The sequence below is a fragment of the Tyto alba genome, unplaced genomic scaffold, assembly GCF_018691265.1.
Source record: "Tyto alba isolate M040663 unplaced genomic scaffold, T.alba_DEE_v4.0 Super-Scaffold_11, whole genome shotgun sequence".
Taxonomy (NCBI): Eukaryota; Metazoa; Chordata; class Aves; order Strigiformes; family Tytonidae; genus Tyto; species Tyto alba.
In genome coordinates this window covers 9,295,348-9,319,934 of record NW_024881273.1, presented here as the reverse complement: position 1 = coordinate 9,319,934, position 24,587 = coordinate 9,295,348, and the positions used below count along the sequence as shown (strand labels likewise).

The window sequence follows — 24,587 nt, the reverse complement described above, 5'->3', positions numbered from 1 at the left end:
GACAACTGACCTTGCTCCCATCAGCATGATGGAGGAACAGGTTAGCAGCGATGCTGGCGCCACACCAGAGTATTGAAGCTTTGCTGTTACATGAATACATGAGGCTGTCAGTAAACTGTTCTCACAATTCACACCTTTTTTTTCCAGGACAGCAAATGCTGCGAGACTAATCGTTATCCTTCAACAGATGCCTCCCAACAATACCAGTCCACAGTTGTCAGATGGAAGGAAATAAATGTACCTGCCACAACATGCCTCAGGTGTCTGATGCCTTTTGGAAGCGTATAAAACAGTGCCCATCAAATACTCCTGGCAGGAGGAAGAGCACAGGCTGCTCTGCAGAGTAAGAGGCTGCTTGTTCAAGGAGACCTCTGGAAAAGGGCAGAGGATGCCTGACTTCTGAGACAGGGAGGGCAGGTGGAGCAGCCGTGGGGCTGGGCAGAGGCTTGCACAGCCATTGGTCCATCTCTGCTCTGTGACAACCCTGGGGACATCTCACAGAGTTATCTGCACTGCAGATCCACACAGTCCCCGCTCAAACCCAGTGACCTGAGACTTCTCGGTCTCGGTACTTCTCACGGGAGCTGCCAGGGAGGAGGGCAGGGCCATTTAGTGCTGCCGCGTTACAGGGGTGCAGGGTGGGACAGTGTCACTTTGGTGTCACGGCATCCCACCACTGTGCTCGTAGAGGTGTTCTGCAGCACCCACTCCACGCACCGCAAACCCCACAGCTGCCAAGCACCCCTGCACGACAAGAGACACAGAAACTAAAGCAGTATCAGATGCCTTCTTACCCGGCAGCCAGATTCGTCTGAGGCAGTGGCTGCCGTCCCCTGGAAGCTGGGTGGCACTGGGGAGATGACAAGAGGGAGGAGATCCTTATAGGAGACTGCTGAGTATGCCTACACATAAAGTTGATCCCCAGGTGGCACAAACGAGGTAGCATGGCCACAGTCGTATCAGCGTGAGAGCAGAGGAATGGGGAAATGTCGCTCCATGCCTTTTGGCACTGAAATGCTGTCTTCCCATGGCACTGGCTCAGCATCCCACGCTGCTCCAGGTCTCCTCAGCTTGCTCTCTGTCTCTGAGCTACGAGGCCAGGGACAGCCAAAACCCACAGTGGGCAAGGTGTGAGTGGTGGTCCCCCCAGTTCCCCCTGCACACATGTCAGGGGATGCACGCCTGAGCCAAGCTACGACAGATTCGCTCAGCTCTCGCTCTTTATCAACCTCTTTTTGTTTCAGATCCCTGTCGAATCAGATCCAAAAAAAGGATGAAAGGGAAAGAAAGAAATTAATTAAAACTCCTGATCATTTCCTACTACTGCCTGGATCCACTGCCTCTCTGCTAATGAAATCCCCAGTAGGACATTCACCTTCCCAGCCCCAGCTGCAACATCTCAATTTCCCGAGATTTCCCTCTAAACCCTGTCAATAAACCCCACCAGAGCAGCGATTCCCAGTACTGCCATGGCTGTGAAAGAAGGCCTTGATACACAGGCCACCTTCTGTTCCCTGGAGCCCTGCTCCTGAATGATACCTGTGTTAGAGGGCCAAGATCCCACAAGGAGCCCCTTTGCCAGCGGGACACCTTGCAGGAGGCAGTGCCAAGAGTGCCTTGGGCGAAAGCGTGTTTCACTGCAGCCGAGGGAAAGATGCCAGCCTGTTTCAGCAGGGCCCCAGTTTCACGGTCAGTGCAGCCCTCCTGGCCGCTACATCCCCAGGGGCTTCACCATCCCAGGGCTGAGATCACCATCAGTGACCCCTCTCCCCCCTTGACCTTTCTGCTGTCTTACAGATTTCCCCCTTTGTCACGCCTGCTCCTTGCAACCACTGGCAACGAGCAGGTAATCACTCCCTCAACCCTCATCCTTACACAAAGCGTCTGATAGAGATGAGATGTGGATGAGAGAACAGCTCCTTGGCGTGGCAGCAGGACAGCACACCCAAAAAATTTGCCCTGCCTTGAGATAACAAGTCTTTATTAGCCTGAAGATGCCCAGTAGACCCTTCAGGATGTCCCACTGGGATGGTCCCTGGACTCTGAGGACAGGACAATGGCAGAAAAAGCAGGATCACTACGGAATTACCAGCTTTGGGAAGGATTGGTAGAGGGTGTTTGAGGTCCATATTTCTTGGCAGTCATGTGCTTGCTTTCGTTCTGCTGGCTGTGAGGATGAACATTCGCAGAATGTGCTTATAAAGGCAACGCAGCAAGAACTGGCCCAGCTCTTCACAATCCCCACTGTCTCTGTCAGGGCTTAGGGCAAGGTGTTCCCCCCTCTCTGCCTGGAAAGGCCAGAGAAGGTCCCAGGTCACCCAGGATGTGAATTCTAACATCATTTGGTGGAGTGAAGAACCAGAAGGAGGTGGTGCTGAGCCACTATGGGCTGTTGCTTTTGTCTCCAGTGAAGCAAAAGCAGCTCATGTCAGTCCGTCGAGCGCCAAAGTCCCTGTTCTGCTGGGACTCACCAGGAGATCCCAAACAAAGCCTTTGGACAAAGGGCAAACAAGTTGTCTCCGACTCCCCATGCTGCTGGAACAACTCCCCCGACTCCACGGCTCAGATTAACGCCCGAGGCTGCAAACCACAGGGGCTCATCCTGCTCTGGCTGCAGAGCGTCAGCGAGAGCTGGTGATGGATAGAGATGTCCTGGGCACAGCGCAGCCAAGGAGGGATGTCCCCAGGCTCTGCATCCCACATGTCCCTCAGGTCCTGCTGCAGCCTCCAAACAGGCACCGCAATGCCCATCGATCCCTCCAGCTCTTCACAACCCCCCCATCAATGTCCCCTCTGCTCCCGGGGATGGGGGACCCCCAGGCAGCACCTGCACCCTCTCTCCCTCCCATTGCAATATTTTCTCCTCTCCCCTTAGGTCTGGGACAACCCTGCCCCTCTTCCCTCAGCCACAGACACCCTGAAGCCTCCAGCCCCAGCCCTGTGAAGGTGACGTGTTTAGGGATAAGTCATTACTCTGAGGTTTCACTTGTCTTCTTCACACGGATCTATGGGTGGGTGGATTCCCACTTTATCGAAAGCATTACTTCTGTGCATGGGGTCGGTCTCCCAAGAGAGACACGTCACTCTAGTACCTTCCCTGGGCTACTCCTGGGTCAGCTGCTGTCCTCCTCCATGAAGAGACAGCAGGGCTCGGGGAGGCTGCGGCTGCAGGAGACAAGAAGGCTGCTCAGAAGGAGAGAGGGAATAAATCAAACTCTTCCTCCAGTTGTGCCAGGGAGAAAGGAGAGACAAGCGAGGCCCTGGACCCCTGCAGTGAGCTCCACAATGGAAATGTTCACAGCTAACCATACCAGCCGTTCAACCTACCAATGCTCTGCAAAGCTTGGCCATCGCTGGCCCTGGGGAGATGGGGGGAGAGGAAGGTTGTGACCCTTGGCAAATTGAGAAATGTTTGCCCCTCCCAACCTCACAGTCACTCTAAACAAGAACCAGACACTCCACAGTTTGTTACCCCTGGAGATCCCCTTAGTAGGGCTTGTTCTCATCCTCCTGCGGGCTTGGCTTCCATCTGGGCTGCTGGTTGAAATCCAGCCCAGGCTGGTAGCGACTTCAAAAGACAGTGTCATCTGAGGAGTAGTGGGTGGTCCACGTCAAGCGAGTTGATGGCTGACTGTTCTTATATAAGCCACCACAATAGGGCCTCCTGCTCGACAGCCTCAGAAGAAAGGCGAAGGGCTGCATCGACTGCAGGGAGCAAAGCCTGTCCTTGGCCCCAAGGGTGGTCCCTCTGGCACAGGGCAAGTCACCTTAGTATGTCGGCATGGAGAGGTGGACATGTCCCTCTACAAGCAGAGGCTGTCTGTCTGTCTCTCTGTCTATCTATCTATCTATCTATCTATCTATCTATCTATCTATCTATCTATCTATCTATCTATCTATCTATCTATCTATCTATCTATCTATCTATCATCTATTTATCTCTCTCTCTCTCTCTCTCTCTCTCTCTCTCTCCCTCTCTCTCTCTCTGTTGGGTTTCTCCCCAGCACCGTTGGCCAGCTCTAGCTTCACCCTCCACATGAAAGAAAGCAAAACAAAGCACGACAATAATAACGGCACACAAGGGAACGGCTTGGAGGAGTTGGGATGTCTCCGCTCGCCGCGCTTGCAGCATCCCAGGCAGGATCCAAATGTGCCAGCCCCCGAGCGAGAGGCATCCGCACCCTGCGCCGGGCTGCAGGAGTGCCAAGGAAGCCAACGGGTCCCTGCAACGGCCCCGCAACCTCGGCACGGGGACGGCGTGGGGGGAGGAGGGTGGCAAGGCCGGGGTGCTGTGTGCCAGCCAGGTCCGTGGTCGCCCCTGGCTGCTCCCCCCGTGCCTCGAGGCCCCCAAATTGAGGGGGAACGGGGCGAGGGGCTGGCAGCGGGCGGGAGATTCTCACAGCTCCGGCAGGCAGACAGGGAAGGGTGGAGGGTAGGACAAGGCGGGGGGGCCTGAAACAAATAATAAAAACAAAATCCCAGTAAGCACGTTAGAATTCGTTTGAAGTGCAGAGGAGCTTTCAGGCAGGGTTATGTACATCTCCCAGCCCGGCGTGATTTACACATTCCTTGCAAGCAAAGGAATCTTCCCTGATTTGAAGTAAACCAGATGTTTTGGGTTTTTCAGCCCCCCGCCCCCCTTTTAATCATTTCTTTATTGAAATGATGGCTATACAGCCAAGCAGCCCGGAGCGAGAGCCCTGCCACCCCCAGCAGGCCTCTGCTGGGACCGGGGACCCGCTGCCCTGCATTTTGGGAGAGCATCTCGGCATTGTGGTGCCCGTGCTTGTGAGCAGCCGGAGGTGTGGAGCCAGCCCCGCTCTCCCGCAGACGCTGCTCCGGAGCCATCGCTCCCTGCAGGTTTCTTCCTTTGCTTTTCCCTCCGCATGGAAGGATTGCAACTCCCAGTGGTTTTCCCTCCTCTGCAACTAGAGCTTACACACAGATTCTTCATCCCTGCTCCACCAGCCCAGGTCCTGGAGACCTTCTTCCCTCTACTGCTGGTCCAGGAGACTTTCTGTGTCCGATGGTGGGACTTGCCCTTGCTCCTACGCCTCACCCAGGCTGTGCTCTATCCCCGCAGCGTTGTTGAAGAAGGGGCAGCCTGGCCGCTGCAGCGGGGCGCACCCGCACTCCTCACGCCCCCCAGGAGAAACAACCCTGCACAGAAGATGCTGTTGGGCAGGCCGGCTGGAGCTGGGACTACCTCTTGGTTTTGAGCGCTATGTGATCTCAGCTAAAGTACTTTGCCCCTATTTTTGTCTCATGTTTTTCACCCAGAAAAGTAATCTGGGGAAGGAACTTCCTTTTCCCAGAGGGACGCACAGCACCGAGTGCAGTGGGGGCTTCCAAGTGCTGGTTGATGCTGCAAACTATCAGCGTAGCCATGCCCTCGAGCTTACACACAGAATAATAACTCATGGCCAGTAGCAAATCCATCCAGCTCCCCCATCTTTCTTTCTTTTTTTTTTTTTTTTTTTTTTTTGTCTTTCTTTTAAACCCTGTTGTTATTTCTCAGTACTTCGTTGGTGGCAGGGTGGGAAGGTTTTTTGTAACACATTCACGTACCATTGGGACTCACTCCCATTCCCGTCTGGTACAAGAGATTGCACAAGAGAGAGAAACAAACGGGGATGAGGAAATGCGTGTTTATGAGAGGCAGTGCTGTCATCGTGAGCGAGGGACCCCCCGCAAGAGAGCCAGCCTGGGAGCTAGTGGAGAGTTTCCATTCTCTCCTAACTCTCCATTCATGCCTCGTTTCATACCTCCCCGGAGGCTCCGCGACTGGCCGCGGTCCCACAGCACGGCGCACACCCCCCCCCCCCCGCACCGCCTTCCACGATATTTGTTGTTGGGTGGAAAGAGAGAGATGTTGTTGTCTCATAATGAATTGAGAAAGAGCAGCGCCCTTTGCCGTTGCATGCGCTCCCTGTTCTCCTCCGGCAGCGGAGGAGCGGGTCCTCCCTCCCGCATCGCCCAGCACCCTCCCCGCCACGCACCTCGCCTCTGCCCGCTCCCCTCGCGCTCCCCTGCTGCCCCATCCTTGTGGGGCTCTTCGTTAACACCCTCCGTGGAGCCTTGCATGGGCCTTCCCCGCTTGGCGTGCTGCGGTCGCTGTGATGAGCATCCTCCTGACCCGATCGGGAACCCTCCGTATAATCCAAACCACATTGCTGCCCGATCGGATACAGTCACCAGTAAATAACCTTGACTGCAGCGGTCTGGAGGAGCAAGGGATCCCGTATCACTGCTATTAATGATTTAGGATCGTACATCGTTTGCAGATGACACAGAGAGGGTCTCATCTCTTGCTACCCCCTGCCCAGCCATCTTCTGCAGGACAGTCCCTGCCCCTCGCTTCAGGTTGCTCTAAGTTAAGGTCACCTGGATGACAATTTCTCCTGCCTGACGCTGGTGCGCACGCAGGGAACGGCGATGGCTGATCTCTGCACTCCCTCGTGCACTGCAGAGCTCCCAGCGATGGGGCTGGGGTCCCCCCGCAAACAGGTGGGGTATTAATAAAACCAAAAGCAATCGCCCGTGCATACATACTACAACCCACTTGGGTCCCTCTCCCTTCTGCTCCTGCAAGCCCCCTGCCTCCCCCCGCCTTTCTCCACACACCTCAATTTCATTATCTCTGATCTTGAGCTGCCTATTACATGCTTTTTGCCAACATAAATATTTAATCCCGGTGCATTGCACAGAAAGGCCCTTGTGGAGTTAATACTTGAACTCATGTTTCCACTTGGAAAACAATTCGGCGTGCGTCAGGGCAGCAGGTACAAGCCAGGGACAAAACCGAAAGCTGGAGGTGGCCTGGAAGGGCTGGGGGGCTGTGTGGGGTGAGGCAGGTGGGCTTCACACCGTGGGGTGGGCTGTGCCAGGACAGTTCTGCCGGAGCAGCGAGCAGGCGGGTGTGGAGAGGCAGTGAAGGAGGTTGTCACTGCGAGCTGTCGCCTGGGGAGGATGGTCCGGGGTACGCTGCTGCGGGAACACGAGGGGCAGCACTGCTTGGGCTTCAGCAGTATTTAGGATACTCCGTTCTCTGCTGCACTCTTGGTTGCAACATCGTCGTGGAAAGCCCTGCGTGAGGGGTTTGCTTCACCTGCCAGAGCGTGGGGGCGAGCCGGCCACCGGATCGCACGCCGCTCCGCGCGTGCACAGCCACAGGCCGCCTCATCAAACACCTTGAAATACACCGGCACACCCAGGGGTCATTCAGAGCAGGATCTGGCCATGGTTTTACCTCAGGCAGGCTATGGGATAAGGGTTATGGGATGGTGGGTTTATGGGGCTGTTACGCAGTACTAAGGTACCTGCTCCTGCTGCTGGTATGGGAAAGACCCCCAGTGAGGTGTGCCAGCCCCCCGGATCCAAACCCATAAACAGTAGGGACAGAAATGCACACCAGTCCTCGTGCATCCATCGCCACACACTCAGGTCAGGTGATGGAAAAGGGGCAGAACCCACAGGGATGCAGCACCACAACATGTACACAAACCTAACAAATCCCCCAAACCCAGAGGGGAGAAACACAAGAGGCAGAGAGGATGGAAAGGGTGACACTGCTAGTGCTGATGCTCCCCAGAGGCAGCCTGTCACTCGGGTAAATACATCACAGCCCGTGGCAGTGCCACAAAGTTTGGATTTATAGGATTACCCTGGGCAGCTTCAGGTCCCCACCAGTCCCCGACATACTGCCTTGATGGGGATGAGGCCAGCTGGGCAGGCAAGACAGAGAGTGGGGGTGAGGCAGAGTCCTTGTTTCCATCTTGGTCTACTTTATGGGCATGAAGCAGGGAGAGCTGCATTGATGTAACTCTTGGGCATTATCCCAGACTTGTTCTGGGACAACTAAGCTCACAATTAAGCAAGAAGATGCTGTTATTAAGACAGCAGCTTCCACTGGAGAATAGGCTGCCCACACCAGGGACATGCTTGCCCATGCAGGACAAATGCTCTGCAAGAAGAGAGGTGCAGTGTAGGGCCAAGAACACAGCTTCTGGCAACCGGTAATAGCTTGAAATCCTTTGCCTTACATCAGCGGTGACATGGTGGGGGCACTGAGGCAGCATTTTGGGTTGGGGTGCTTCTTCTGAAAGGCTCCCCCAGCAGCTTGGGGTGCAGAACACCCCAGCATCCCCCACCCCATGAGAGTAACTGGCACTGGCGTGTGTAGAGCATCGCGTGTGGAGGGTATGTTCTCGCCCCACATCCTGTCACAGAAAGGCTGGAAGACTGAGATGTTGCAATGGTGCAAACCAGATAGGAAGAAAATATGAAAGTATCCCAGCCCAGTGGCGGGCCCTTCTGTCTGGGGTTGTGCAATGAGCTATTTCCATAACTGCAGGGTGGTGGGAGATGCTCAGAAGGAAGGAGAAAACGATGCCAGGGGCTGGCATGCTCCAGACATAGTTGAGATTGCTGCTGCCATGCGCTGCCCTGCAGCTTCACCAGCACAAATCAAGAGGAGAAATGATGGGAAAAAAGCGACAGACCCTGATTCAGGGGTGTGACAGCCCAGAGCTGAGGCAAGGTAAGCACCCAAGCCCATCTCACTGAGCTGCCCGGCTGCCCAGCCAGGGGCCCCAGGCATTTGGGCAAACATCTCCCAGTGACCCGGCACCGAGCTCCCTGAATTGGGGCTCCCTTCGCACCCCTTCCTGCCAGGGCAGCACGTCTCCACACCCAGCTCCATCAGCTCATCTAGTGAAGACAGGACCCTGCCCCACTGCCCCTTCCATCCATCACCCCCTGAACAAAAAGCAACCCTCAGATCCTACTTCTTGTTTTAGAAACATTTAAATTATGACATAAGCTTTGGCTCCAAGGGTTTTCAGTGAAAGCCAGGGTATTTTCTTTCCCCTTTTCATAACAGAAACCATATTGCTGTATAATCAAATTTATCTAATTCCTGACGAGGGAAGTGAGTGTGTGTGTGAGGTGCCCAGGAGCAATGAGAGCATGCGTGCTGGGAGCAATCACTCTAAAGGTACTCAAGGCAAATATCCTTGCCAGTACGAGGTGGCATCAGACTGGGGAGACCAAGAAGAAGCCAAGTGGGCCATTGCTCCAGAAGGGAGCACTACCCATGGCAGGTCCCACCTCACCATGTAGATGCCACCTCTGCAACCAAGCAGCTACTTCTCAGCTTTCTCTCCCATTTTATTATGCTGTTCTCCTCACTGTATAACAAACCTAGCAAAGGGTGTAGCTCAATTTTAACACATCTGTTTTACAGGTGGGAAAACTCAGGAGGAAGCAGCTACTTTGAGGGTACTTGCTAACCTCAAGTGTCTCCATTTTACACTGACCTACACTGGTGCAAATTCAGCTGAAGCCAATGGGAGCTGTAGGTCTGCCAGTGAAGCCTTGAAGATGTTACTCCCAAAATGAACATGTCTGAATTCACTGGCTACTTCTGCAAACACAGGTTCTGCAGCAGGGACTTGGCCATCTAAGCAGTAACATAACTCAAGATAGGGAATGAGGGCTGTGAACCTGTGAAGTTGAGGGATTTCCAGGCTCAGCATGTACAACTGGGAAAGATCCCAAAAGGTGGGTATTCCTGACAAGTTTGCTTGTAAGCAAATAAGCAGCAGCAGTTGCAGCGGAGCAATTGCAGGCCGTGCCCCACCACACTCCTGCTCCATCACCAGAACCCAAGGGTGCCTGAGGTTTAGGGGAATAACAGCTCCCATCAACTGCAATGGGGTCTGGGCCAGATCCCACAGGTGAAGACGGGACCAGCATGGACAAGCCCAGACACACTCAATATCCTCAAACCAGTAAAATACAAGCAAACTTCTTTTTCAGGGGGAAAACAATCCCCAAACCCAAGGAATAAGTTAAAGGTCACTCAAGATCTCCTGGAAAACAGTTTTGTCCCATGACCTTGAGGGGGAGAAGGGTGGCAGAACTGGAGGGGTTGCTGTATGCTGATAAACTCCAGTGTGGCATGACCAGGAGGTGGGTGCTTACAGATGTAGTGTTCTGTGCAAGTCAAAGACTGCAAGACATTTTATTTTTTTTTTAAATTCACCCCCCCAAAAAAACAAAAGGAAAATGAAGATAACAAAGAGGTCTCTGGGAGAAAAGGATGGTGAGGGACACTGTGCTGTTGTTACAAGAAAAGGATGGGGTATATGCTGCAGGTGAAACAATGAAACAAAAAAAAAGTTTGACTAGTTTTATGGACTTGCAGGCCATATATGAGATATATGCACATTACTAGTCTGACCTGGGACACATTTTGTAGGTAATGGCATCCAAACTTTGCCTCTAGAGTGTGAAGGAAAAGATGGGCAGGTAAGATTAGCTTGTGACTTACCTTTTTATTTGGATAAGCATCATCTTTTGGGCCAAATATCTCCAGCTTTTGAGATCTGGGGTCCCATCCAGAGTCTGCCTGAGCTGACTTACCCCATGGGCTGTGGGTATGGCTCTACGTTCAGACAAGACCTGTGGATGCAGTAGTATCTGAACACCTGGGCACCAGAGCAGCTTGTCACCTCCTGCCTGGGATGTATTTATGGATACAGCTGAGCTGGTTTTGGCCATTCCTTAAGGCTAGAATTAGTCTATTAAAAACTTAAGTTGTCTGCAAATACCAGGTTGAGCTGCTACTGGGCGCAAGGAAGCAGTCAGAGGAGGAGGCAGAAACTTCCTGCCCAAGCAGCAAAGTGCTGGCTAGTGACATATGAACCCACATGTGGCAAACCCGACCATCATTTTGCAGAGACAAAATCTGCCCAGGGTGTACAAGAGCTATCCAGCCTCAAAACAACTCATGGTGAAGGGACAATCACCCTAACAGAGAGCTGAGCAGGAAAACATCACCAGCACCATACTATGTAAGGCAGCAGCTCCAATCCTGCTGCAGACCAGCCCTGCCAGCCCAGGCTTACACCCCTTCTGATATCCCCTTGCTCTGCTCTTGGCTTGACAGAGCAAGTGTAAAGCCACGGGGCTGCCAGAAAGACCGTGGCTGTGCTGTGTCTGCCTTGGGCTGGCTCACACGCAGCAGGCACGGATCCCGCTGCACCATGCTTGCCCATAATTTAAATTCCAGGATCAGCATGGGCAGAGCTTGTTTTGGGCTGTGTGCACCCCGGCAAGACTGCAAGCAGGACCCGGAGCTGCAGACGTGATGTAACAGTGCCTCTTGGTGTCAAAGCCCGGGTGCTGCCCCCCGCAAGGCAGGAGCTTCGTCTGCGCTCTGGTAACAGAGGGGAAACTCCAGCTGGCAAAGTGGCATCGCCCGCTGTCTCTAGCACTGTGCAAAAAAAAAAGGCATTTTGCTGCCAGATTGGCTTTGCGGGGAAAAACAAAACCACCAACACACTGAGAACAAGAACAAGAGAGAGGGGAGAGTGTGAGACGGCAAGCCAGCCAGCAGCATTTTCGAGGGCATGCCTCGGGTTCCTCGATGCAAACTCTCAGATAGGTGGGTCCCAGCCTGCATGAGGGAATTAGGAAGAGGAGACTGTATTTTTGTACAGGACACATGGCTTAACCCCTGACCAAAAAACAAGTCTCTTAAGTGCTCTCCTGAAGTGGGGCTTATGTTAAGTGTGAGCAAGGGCATCCCCTGACTCAGCTGGAGCCCACTGAAGAGCTTTAGGCATGTCACATCACACTGCCCTGCCTCAGTTTCCCTAGCTAGGACATGGCCTACAAGAACAAAACATTTGCACTTCTCCTGACCCATTCCTTCCCTACGAGAAACAACCACACCAAGTAGTGAATTCCTTGTGTCCTGGAAGAGGAGAGGGCTCAAACCCCACTGTAAGAACCAAATGAACACGGCCCTTGGTTTCAGAGCCATCAGGAAAAATGTGCTCTATACCATGGAGAATTGACGAACAAAACAAATGACTCCAACGCAGTAGCACAATGTAGCTTTTGCTGTCTTAGAGGCAAATCAAAGCCAGCAACGCCTGCGTTGATATTTATATTACATCTCTTGTACTCACTCTCCATTAGTCAATGAGATAACACTTGGACAGATCTATGTTAGTGGCATTAGGTTTCTACACACTCAGAAGTAAGAATACTTCCCAAGTCTGTAACTGTAAAGAGTTGGTGATACAGGACTGGTGATGGGGAAAAGGTGAAATTGCAAAGGTCCATTTGTTTACCAACAGAAGGAGCAGCCAAACTCCTCCTCTCCACCCGGTTACCATTTCCAGGAAGAATCTTATATTCGCACACTCCCTCAGCTGCAATACCCTATACAGTGACCTGCCCGTGCCTCCTCCTCCTCACTCCCCTACTGCCAGCCTTCCTCCAGCCACCCCCAGAGGAGCAATGCGAATGGGCCTGGACCCAGCCAGGTTTGGGGTTTGGATGCTGGAGTTTTTAGGACAAAAACAAGAATGTTATTTCAATCCGGACGTCCTGAGGGAGGGGTGGGGAGGAGCTGGCCGTGGGAGGCAACAAAGGCTGTTCTGTTTCTGTTTGTGGCATGAGGTATGAGCAGAAGCAGAGAATCTGGGGAGGATATCTTGGTCTTTCCAGCAAAAAGGAGGGAGATGCTCATATGCTTGGCAGATACTAGGGAAGAAGGTTCCGCTGAGGTCAGTGGAAAGGCACCTCCTGACTCCAGATCTGTCCCAGTTGGCTGAATATTGGTGGCAGAGACAGATTAGAGGGAGGATTCAGGCACAAACCCAACTTTTAGAAGCGCGATGGCAAATGGTTGGTATACCAACATTACAGCAACACCTGGAGGCCCTGATCTGATTCACCCAGCTGGGCTGTACACAGGTAGCGAGTGAGAGACTAAAACCTGAGCTTATAAAAGGGACATGCAAACAGATGAAGATGAGAGACAGTGATCTGCTTAAATCACTCAGTAGAGCAAGTGGCGAAGTTGAGAAGAGCCTCCAGCACCTTGACTGGCCATGAAGAAAGCATGAATGTCTTTTCTATGGCCAGTGTACCCTCCTAATGTTGAAAACTTCAACAGGAGTCCAACCTTCCTCCATGCATGGGACTTCATTAGTATCAGCAGAAAGAGAGATTATCTCCTTCTTCTGGTGAGCCCCTGACCTCCCTGTACAGACCACCTTTCATGGGGCCAATCCACCTCCACCAGCGATCCGCATGCAGCCCAGATGGGCCCAGACAGCTCAGTGCTGGACTTACTGCAGCAGAAACAACCACATATCTGAACCAGCATTTGGGCAGCCTGGTTCTAAAGCAACCCTAAACTGCTGAGGAAGGAAGAGCCTGCATTTAGAGCACAGGCCTGGGATTTAGCAAACACTTGTTCAACTCCTGACTTGCCTTGCTTGAACTTCCGCAAGCCAGGAATGCCTGAGAAGAAACTACAGCCATACACCACTCGGCTTCAGGAAGCTGGAGAGCATGCGGAATAGAAGAGGTGGATTCAGTGAAGCAGCACAGCTCCTGTGCACACAGGGGACTCAGCCAAGGGCTGAACAGATGTGTTTTAACCCATGCCACTGAGCTATTTGGGATCTGTCTCCGATTGCTCCAGTGCTCATTCACGTGTCTTCCTGACGGAAGACCAACAATAACAATTAGTATCATATAAGGAGCAGCGGACTGTTGCCAGCGTTAGCACACTCTTGAGCACCAAGGGTTTTCCATTCCACTTTTTATCCCAGCTATGCACAAGGCAGAGGTCAGTCAACATTAATCAGCCTTGCTCTGGGCCAGCTCCTTTAGCGCATTCAGCTTGTTGAACTGCAATCGCTGTCTCTCCATGCTATAATGGGTTCCCCCTACTCAACACCTTTGCCTTTCTCCTTAAGCTTGCCAAAAACCCCCGATGTTCACTGTTAGCCAGCATAAGATGACAGAGGCTAAGCTTGGCCATGCTGGCAATGGCCTCCAGACCCTAAAGGTCTTGCTAGGTCTTGGCAGTGGGTGGGAGCCTTGTGTTGTCATTCTGAGGTCTAACTGAATCCCCCTTCCATCCAATAGCAGTGCCCGATCTTCATCCCCTAGGAAGGGGTTTCCACCTTCCCGGCACCCCTGAAATGTGCTCTCCCAGAGCCTCTGGGCTTGTTCAGGATCACCCTGGGGAAACCCTATCTGAGCCAGCAAAGGGAATGCAAAGTTGAGGCTCCTTCTCAGCACATAAACACACTCCAAGGAAAGGCTCTGGAAGGGATCCTGATGACTTCCATATTATTTCCAGTAAATTTTGTGCTGATTCTTGGCACAAACACCGGAAATGAATAGGCTAGGTCAGGAATGTAAATAAAGTGAAACATTGGGATTTAATCTAATCTATAATTATAGTATCTGTGGTGCAGGGAAGAAGTTGGTGTGTTTGCACTGCAACTCCATTGAGGAGCTGGAGGGGGTTTTCATTTCCCTTTCCAAAATTTCCCTTTTTGGCTGAGGAACACTTGGTGTCTCCCCAAGTATCTAAAATGAACGTGCTGGGCTGGCAAAGCTGCTTTCCGGCAGCCGATCAGGTACAGCTCAGCGAAGAGGCATCCTGAGGCACTCAAGGAACAATGGGCTGAGAAGCTGAGATGGATGAGCTGGGCTGAAGGCTCAGGGAGGCTGTGGGATGCAGGAGGGAAGCTCCTGTCTCCACAGTGAAGAGATCGGTTGGGTTTTAAAGGACGCTGAGCTATGTGAGAGCCATGAGCAATGTAAGCTCAGTCCTCCAGGCTGAGTTTGACCTCTGAGACAAGCCAGAGCCCTTTCTCTTGGCTGGTGTTTGGTGCTTGATGCATCACAAGTTGCCTGTGACAGCATGGTGCTCCCAGGCTCCCAAACCATCAGTCTGATTGGCGTTAACTGCTGCCTGGGCTGGCTGGTCCATGCAAGATGAGCACATAACAGACACGTAGACATCTCTCCCTCTGCCTTCCTCACCCCATCCTCTTCCATATCCAACTGGGAGGAAGCTTAACAGACTGCTCTGGTCTAGCTGATCTCGAGGGAGAAAATCCCCTCTCCTGTGATGCATTTTGCAAGAAATACAAGACTTTTTTTTTAAGAGCTTAGACCAAACTTGAAAGTTTTCAAGGACCATCCTCAGTGTCCCTGCGTGCGTGCACACAAGTGCATTCACATGACTGCAGCACGGATCCCCACGCATGGGCACCCATGTCTGACAGACCGGCAGGAGCCTGTGGAGCTCATGCATCTTTGCTGACATGAACTATTTTCCCTCTGAATACCCTTTGTGCAGGGACTCACAGGACATCTCAACTCCAATGTACTACAGGCAAGGGGAAGAAGAGGGATGACAGGCAACATGTTTTCGTCAGACTGCAATTGCAATGGACAAAGAAATCTGTTCTCCTTTTGTTAGTTTATGTTTTGAAATTACAGAAGTCTCAAAAGCAGAGGAATCAATCAGACTTTGTTTATTTGTTTGCTTGTAGAGCATTTTTTGGGTTTGTTTTTCATACTTAAGCCCAGCTTTGATCTCAGGCTGGTAATACTCCAAATGAATGGTCAACAGCAGAGTGTAATTGCCTTAGGTATTACAGAAGAAAAGGGACAGGATATCTGACACATTTACAGAGCCAAAGAGACTTCCACAATCTCACAGTCCCCTCTCTCGGTTTACGTGATACCCTCAGACTACTGAACAAACAAAAGCATTTGTTTTTGAAGAGCTCTGATGCTGCAGACTCTCTGCTCACCTAACAGCCTAGAGAAAAGCACAGGTCCCTGCCGAGTGGCTATAATCAGGATTATACCCAGGCCAGAGCCTTCCAAGATAGCTATTTTTCCACAGAAACAAATGAAACCAGCAGAAGAAATTCAATTTAAGAAATGACCCCATGCCCGTGTTTCTGTTGTTGTTACGTCTGTGCGGGCTCAGAACAGAGTGTTAGCCTCACATTTCACTGTTCTGGCTTTCTTCATGCTGTGTTGCAACTGTATGGACATCTGAACAGAGGAATATTTAATGTGTGAGCTTATGTATCTGAGGACGCACAGATGCTAAGTAAACACATGCTGGTTAGGTCCCAGGTTGGAGCAAACGCGTGTGCGTGTGTGTGCTGGATATGCATGCATCCACGGCAGGGCATGCAAACACGCGGAGCAGTAGGTGCACCAGCCCACGCAGGTGTGCCGGGGAAGCAGCAGATAACGAGGAGGGTGTGCTGTAGTGTGGGTGCGGGCACATTTTTTTTGATGCCCAGGAGTGTGGGTCCATGTCCCACGGGTGCCAACGTGCCCACGTGTCCACACATCTGCGCGTAAGCGTGCACCGCCCTGGGAACGGCGTGCCAAGCCCTGCTGAGCATTAGCTGTGGGACAGAGCCAACACTGTGCGTCACCCCGGGGCCTGTCCCCGCAGAAGGACATGGTCCAAAGCTCCTTGATGCCAGGGGACTGCTGTCTGCTGGCTCCCCACAAAAAGCTATTGTCCCTCACCCGGGGGCACCCGCAGAGAGCAGGAGCTGCCCAGAGCCTCCCCCAGGACACAGGGCATTGCCGACTCTGCTTACCCCCTCCACAGCAATGTGCCTCACGACTGTGAAGCAGAAACCTGGCTTTGACCAAAGGGATGACAAAACCCTGGACAAAACCTTCCACCCAAGGCTCTCCCAGCCCTTTGCAGACATCAGGAATTAGATCACAGAGCCCCTAAAGCAATGGGTGAGTGCAATTATCCCTGCCCAGCAGATGGGGAAGATGATCTGGCAGCCCAGGCTGCCCAAGAGCCAGACCTTCTGGCTCCTGGCTCCATGCGTTCACCTCAGCAGCACCCTCCCCATCCAACCCAGCAGCTCTTCCCTCACTGGGTGCCCCCGGCAGCCGTAAGCCGAACGGCTGGGAGCTCACAACCGGCTGATTTTATGGGCGGCAAGTTATTAGCAAGCTCTGCAGTTGCTCCAGCCTCTCCCTGGCACCTTTTCAGAGCAGCCCAGTTCCAAGATATATTAATAATTATATTTATGCATTATATATATTTAACAAGAAAACCTTTAAATGTATTAAATGGCAAGAGGTATCACTTGGAGCCCGCTCCTGGACACAGCCCTGCTCAAGAGATGTGCAATAAAAGCTTCTCCTCCTTCGGAGGCTGTCAACATACTTAACTGGGGGGCAGTGGAGGGGGAGGCAAAGGGAAAGTATTAATCAAGATCTTAAAAAGTTCTCGCTGACAGACCATTTGCCAGCTCTTGCTTTAAATGCTTTTGTGGTCCCATAAAAAGTTTCATTACTCACTACAAAATGTGTTTTAATTATTACAGTCACTCTGACATTAAGCCCTGGGTGTTTCTCTGCTGCTTACTCTGTCTCTCCTCCATCTCCTTGCCTTTTTTCTCTTATTTTTTTCTCTCTTACTGTCCTGACTCCTGATATCGCCCTCAAGGTAGATGATGTCCTGGCTAACGATCCAGGTTGAAAAGCCCAGACCCCCTCCAAATGATACCAAAGAAGAAGTTAATATTCAGATCCTGAAATTATCCCTTTGCTTTGGACATTAATTACTCCACAGGATTCAAACAGAAAACCCAATCCCATGTGCTCAAAGAATATCTCAGAAGAGTCAAGTTAGCAAGGACTTGAGCACAGGAGTGTCCAGCCATCCCTGCAGAAGTAAACGGGTAGCGGGCAGATGCATTTAGTGTCTCTCTGATCTACTAATACAAACAGCAACTTATATAAACAACACCTATCACACTTTTGACATCTGGTTATTTCAGTCCACCAGGCATTTGGCAACTTGCTTCAGTCTGACCACATTAGCTCAGTTCATGTGTGAGAAACAACCCTACCCACCAGGCACGGACCTGAAGGCCCAGAATACTGAAAATGTGAGTTATTCCAGTGGGCTCTCCCACAGACTCCCACTGTAGCCACTCCACTCCTGCACCGTACTGGCAGACACTGGCTTTCCACTTCACTAGTTGAGCCTAACACCCAAAGCAACAGAAACAGTCTCATAATTTTCCCAGTGTCTGATGTAACATAGTGCTGACCAAAAAGGTCAGTAACAATTAAATAATAGCGTTGGAGATCCCTCCTTGCCCCCAGCACCTCCCCACACGCCTCTCCTTACTTGTAGAGACCATCTGGTTCCAGGCACTTGAAAATGACTGAATAGAGGCTGGTTTCAGGGACATCTCCATGGCTCCTACCCGCTGCCACACAGGATGTTGCAAGGCCAGAAAGCAAATCATCCGCAAAGCTCAAGGATTCTCCTGGAGAGCAAAGAGATGAGCAAGACCGACACATCAATACAGGTGCAAAATTATTGCTGACCATTTAAAAACCACTGCAGGAACGCCTCTACACAGGACAGGCAATCAACAAACTCTAACTGGCTGTGGCGGGTAGGAATGGCCCCAAGTCTCTATGGAGAATGTGGCCTACAGACAAAGCAAGTAGAAAGCACAGCTGGGCCACAGCTGTAGTAGGGACCCACTGCAGAAACGGGGGCCGGTGCTAAGTCATCACCTGGAGAGTGGAAGGGTGCACTCAGGGAGCGTACAGGCAACGCACGGACTCACTGCAAACACCAGATGTGGGACCACCACCCAAGGACGGGTGCCAGGTCCCCGGGAGAGCTGGGATCCTGGCTAAATAAATAGGGATCTCCTGCCCCAGCCGCACAGTCAGTTCCTAAAGAGGGGCATGGTCTTTTTCCAAAAGCACCTGTCACAGTGAAATGTGTTTCTGCTATGTTAGATTATCAGGAAAGGAGACATTTTTAGAGCTTGGATGGAATTTTTCTCAAAGTGCTGGGTTTTTTGTGTGGTGGGTTTTTTTATTCAGTGAAAATCAGTAGCTTTGCATTCCCTTTCATGTGCACTCTACCAGCTCCTGGAGTTCTGACCGGAGCTCCTTCAGCTATGCTGAAGAACACTTGCCCCTTTACAAGCATTCAAAATAAAAAAAATACTAATTAAAAATGCTGAAAAACTTTTTTTTTTTTTTTTTTTGTCTTCTGGTTTATAAAGCTTATTTAACACTTAGATCATGACCCAGCTGAAACTGAAAACGCTTCATTTATTAAGCTTTTTGGGCCTGATTATCCACTGCCGTGCAACCTGTCTCCTTGCAGTGGGCAGGCTGTCTATCAGTTAGAGCTCATTGCATTCAATTCCCATTTTACATCAGTGTGACTGAAAGCCCAAGGTACCAAGCAGTAAAAAAATTAGAGCAGCTGCCCTGGTTGCGCCCCCATTCCCACTGATGGGAATCAGAGAAGGGGCTGCTGCCGCTGATAGAGTTATGCTGGAATAAGCAAACCTGGGCCCAGATTGCCGTGCTGGGTACCTTGTGCATGTGTAAATGTCAAGACACCGCAGCAGAGGGAGGAGGAAAATTCCCTTCTCAGCAATTTCTTTATTTTTCTAAAAGTAAAAGTGACTGAGGATTACTGAAATGAAGCACAAGTCTAGGTTCTTGGTACAGACCATAAGAAATAACCCAGGGGTATAACCAGCCCAGAATGTCTCACTGTGCAGCTGGATTACCCAGGTAGAAGGAAAAATCCCCTCCTCCCCAGCCCCCCCAAACCGCATTTGCGTCTTGTCTCAAAATATACAAGTCAGTAACAAATGTCCCCCTTGGCTAGAGAAAAGAGCTGCAATAAATTCTTTTCCTCCCTAAAGGAATCCAAGCCTTAATTATTCATTTTAATGCTCCCAGCACGACTTGTTCTTTCCAAACTTTTTTCAGGCAGCTCTGTCACCAGTCTGTGTAGTTTAACCCAGTTCCCAGCCCCGGGTCTGTACCAAACCCCAAGTCAACTCAACAGGCAGGTTGGGTTGGCAGTGCTAAAATCATTGCTTGGAAGTCACTAGCGCCGAATGGCCTTGAGCAAGCCCCTTAGCTCTGGGTTTATAGTTTAAACAAACAAACAAAACCCTATTGCTCATTTCCAACTTTCATTTCTGTCTCTTTTCATATGACATTGAGCTGGATTGGGGAAATCCCTGTCACCAGAAGTCATTCTGAACAGACAGTGCCATGACTTACAAAGTGGATGAATCACAAACTCGTAGCGAAGAAGCAGGACCAGATTGTGTTGCTGAACTAGAGCAAGAGCTTTTAAGCCTCTTCAGATCTGAAACAACACCCCTTCTGACCAGGAAGAAACTTCACGGGGGGACAGATCATCCCATGGGTGCCTGCTGTGGGATCTCACTCCTTCCTCCAGAGCACTCGGGGTTGAGAGGCAGCTGATGCAGGGTAGCAAAGAAATTAGCTGGGCAGAGAGGCTCTGATGAGCAGCTGGGCAAGACCAAGGGGAGATCTGGACTGGCAGTCCACGGATACAGGGAACATCGGTCAGGGCACCAGTGCCAGGGAGCACAAGAGATGGGATGAGAGAGAAAAACACAGGGCTGAGACAGGGAGTGCAGAAGGTGCACCCAGACTTGCAGGAGACTGGAAATGGGTTGGAAAGTATCAGGTGCAACCACTGAAAAATGTATATTAAAATTGCACAGATATCTCTCCTTAAGAGAGATATCTATCTTAAGAGTCCTCGTCTTTGCAACATCATTCATGGTGTTTCTCTGTAGCTGTGAGGGGAGAGGAGCAGGCTGGCAGTGAGCAGTGCCTCAAAACACAGCGGAGGCTGTGTCACACAGCGGTCTGGTCTGCCACGGAGTCCGATCAGACCTGCCTAAGTTGTGGAGTGTGTTTCTGTTCCCCTGCACAGAAGGAAATGAAGTCCTCAGGGTCTGCCAACGCAGTGTCAACTTGGGTTAAGCCAAACCCCTTGCAATAAAATCCCTACAGCAAGAGGGTGCTTTGTGTTCAGTGCTGAACCTCTGGGGAACTTTTCCCTCACGTTGGCCCCGCTACAATCAAACAAAAGCAAAGAGGCTGTTATGAAAATAGCAAAACAGATGCTAGCAAAGGTGCTGAAACCTCAGCCCCAAGGCTGGGAGTCTTTCTGCACCTGTATAAGCAGCAGTGAGATCGCCGGCGGTGCCAGACTGCACGGACCATGGAGCAAAGACAGGGTGGGGTAAGGGATGCCCCAGGGACAAACCGACTACCCAGAGCTGTCAATCCGCAGCAAACACAGGGAGCTGCTTTTCTGTGCTCTCCCCAGGGTGAAGCAGAGCACATGGCAATTTTATTTGTTTATCTCACACAAGAGAAGTCTCTCTTTGTTCAGGCCACAGTGCTCTGAGAGCAGCTGAAATGAAATTTCCTAAGCCTTCCCTAGGACCAGAAAATAAGTTGTAGCCTAAATTTAGACTGGGACCTTGTCAGTGGAATGCAACAGGTGCATTTTCTGGCTTTGTAATGCGTGATGGACCACTAACGTTGCCTTTCCAAGGCAAGGGGGTCTTGGGATGTTGTAGCAATAGAGGAATTATGACCTAACTGCACAAGGCCACGGTGAGAACTCAGTGCATGGTATTGCTCATCTGTGCTTATGAACAAGGCACAGGGAAAGCAGGAGAGAAGGCTTCACAGGGAAATAACAAAAAGCACAAGTTTACCATACAAGCAGGGACAGAAAAAGGCCAAGTAGAGACACGTGACTGTGAATACATCAACAGGGCAGGCACTCAGATGGAAAAGAAATATTTAGGCTAATGGGCAGTAATGGCAATAGAAAGTAAATTGGATATGAATAAACGGTCTCCTCCTGAGAAGGGCAAATAACCTAACTGTCTTTTAAGAAGGAGTTTGATCACTTTATAAAAGGGATTATATGGATAAGTAGCTTGTGATGGAAAGCAAAGGGGTTTCTCTTTCCCATCTGGACTTGTGTTCTCGCACACCCCGCCAGCAAATATAAAGAAGGATTTCAGCCTCCCAAAGCAACCCTGAAGCACAAACCTTCTAGATTGCTGTAGTATCTTTGCTCCCGTTATTAAATTTCAGAAAGAATCCAAAGGTTCTCTGTAGAGTAAATGATAGCTAAGTAGATCATCTCTGTGGAGTAGGAGATACTTTATTGACCAGACAACCATCTGTGTCCTTCATTAATAGTAATAAATAATTGATGTCACACTAAATAAAGCAATAAGCTGTTACAGATATCAAGGACAAATGGCCAGCTCCTGTGAGGATGCCTCACCTGTGTTCACTCCTCAGTAGTGAAAAATCCAGACCAGAGCTCAACATTACTATGATAAGTGCTGTGCACAGAGCAAAAGTTGCTACTTGCTGCACACTGATTGCAAGTAACAGAGCAACTGTGCTCAGCAATGGGATGCTGACACTGCTAACTGTACACTAAATCCCTGCAAGACTCTCTTCCCCTCATTTCCATGCCACTGCCTTCCCAGGACTGGTCTGCCCCAAACCATCCAATTCCCCAGGCAGCTTCTGAAAATCAATCTCTGTTCCACTAATGTCTGTTGATGCAGCTCTCTCCAGGTGGCATTTGCCTTCTCTCTCTCCAGCACAACCCCTTGCTACTGCCTTGTCCACTTCTGCAGACACTGCCGGGGAGTTTGGCAAATCTCCTCTTTTTGGTTTTGTAAACATGTCTCTTATACTGATTCTGGTGGTGTGGTGAGTCAGAGCTTTCCCTAAAACAGAGAATAATGCTTGGAGCTTGCAGGGGGGTTATCCCCGTTTTGTGAAGCTTTGCAAACTTCTCCTGGCTACACCAAGGCATACAGGTCAAGCCACCAGTGATGGCTCTGGGATAGCCACCTGGGAACTCAACTTCATGTCTGGTCTGGAGGAGGAGGACACCCCCGACTCAGCTGCCTGTCTGCAAGACTGAGCTGGCAATCTGCTCTCGAGCGAGCACATTTCTAGTGGCAGGAGGCTCAGATGGTCAGGAATGGGGACTGAGGAACGAAAATGGATGGGAACAGGCTCAGACAGCTCGCTCGCAGCATCCAGCGGTCTTAGTCTGCCTCAGTCCTTCCACCGCGGCCCATGCCAGCGCCCAGCAGCTGCGGACGGCAGGCAGGATGAATCACCTATCAACCATCCCACCGAGGACAACAAGAGTCACCGCCTTGAGCTCAACCAGACTAAACAAGAGAGCGAGGCCAGGAGCCTCCAGGAGGCGAGAGGAGCAAAAAGAAGCTCTGGGACCCTCATGGATGTTCCCACACCTTCAGCCCATGTCCCTGTGCCGAGAGCAGCACGGACAAAACCCAGGCGGTGCAAACCAAAGTGGAATTGAAGATGATAGACATCCTTGCTGCAATTCACCTTTGAGATTCCTAGAAAGAGCACAAAGGGGAAAGTAGGAAGGCACCAATGTCTGTGTCTTGACAGCTTCTTTACTAGACTGGATGAAACCAACCCTGCAACGTTACCAGACACTTTTTTCTGATTGTGGTTTTCTCTCTCCGTCTTTCTCCCTTTTGCTTTTTTTTCAACCTGTTTTCAATTTACTCTTGTGGCATCTCTGACTGTGACCTCATTCTGGTACTTAAAGGGGGGGTGGGGGGGTGGAAATAAAAGAAAGAGAGTGTCCTTTAAAAAAGAAATGAAAGAAATCATATTTTATTTAGCTTGGTTGGTTTTGAAGCCTTAGCAGAAGAAAGATTAACCTTTTCTGCCTAACTTAATGAAAACAAGGAGAAAGCCTGTATGGATAAATAAATATCTGTGTGGGTATGGAGCAGGCACGATCGTGTTACAGCCCCGGTGGAGCTGTAATGGGGAACAGGCGCGTTCCTGCGCAGCGGCTCCCAATTCCCGATCCATTTTCAAGGAAAGAAAAACAGAGTAGAATGTCAGAGGCCCAAGTGGGCATAAACGAGGGAGCACGGGGAAGGCAGATGGGGCCCAGCGAGGCCCTCTGTCCCCAGCAGTGACCTCCAGAGCAATGCCAGTGAAGCAGATGGAAAAAGAGACCTTCCTCCACTTTGCTCTTGCCAGATTTTGGTTCCTGAAACGAGGAAACAAATGGCACGCTCAGCTCTCCAAGTCTGTCACCTTTTGGGGGTCCTCGTCCCACCCTCCTCTTCCTCCAGGGCTCTGCAGAAGAGGAGGGGAGGTTCAGAGAAGGGCTGTGAGCAGAAGGCTTGGACTGGGTTTTTGGACGGGTAGATGGGGAGCGCAGGCTTGCAGGGCGGTTCCTCCACAATGAGGGTGTACCTGGGTTTAATGTGCTTCGGATCTGGTGCTTGGTGGGGTAAAACAGTGAAAGGTAATTTGTCTTGGAGATGACGGACTGCTTTAAATTAGTGTAACATAACTGTAGGCGATGGAGCTGTTCTGATTTACATCAGCAGATGGTCTGTCTCGCTGCCTAGAAGATCATTAAAAGCAAACTGTCCCCACTGATCCTGGTGGAAGGATGTCAAAACCTCCTTCCCTACATGGCTTGCCAGTCTATAAAAGAAATAAAAAGGTCTAGTTATTACTAAAAAAAAAAATCTTCTGCCCACAGTCTGGGAGCATCCATGCATGCCAGCCTCTTGTGTTAGATGGAAGCCTAAGCCCCACGCCCAAAAAGCCTGCAGCCTCTGAACTAATTTCTTTGTTGTGACTTTTCTCAAAGACACATCCATTTGGAATCCCTCTGGCCGGGCACAGGTTGGCTAGGCTGAAACAGAAAAGCCAGTGACTATTCTGTGCAACTCTGGCAACGGTTTGTGCCTCACTTGCCAACTTGCACAAAGGTGCAAATTGCAGTGCTTTTCTGAACGACTTCACCTTGCCCAAGTTACAGATTT

General features: G+C 50.9%; 1 protein-coding gene across 6 annotated transcripts in view; it reads right to left on the bottom strand.

Annotated features, from left to right (window-relative positions):
- Positions 1-24,587, bottom strand: part of ASTN2 (astrotactin 2) — a 360,791-nt gene that overhangs the window by 16,487 nt on the left and 319,717 nt on the right. For all 6 annotated transcript variants that reach the window (XM_033011918.2, XM_042786505.1, XM_033011917.2 and 3 more), the window contains one exon: positions 18,023-18,164. In XM_033011918.2, the coding sequence (XP_032867809.2) occupies positions 18,023-18,164 (142 nt within the window). The remainder of the gene's footprint in view (positions 1-18,022; positions 18,165-24,587) is intronic.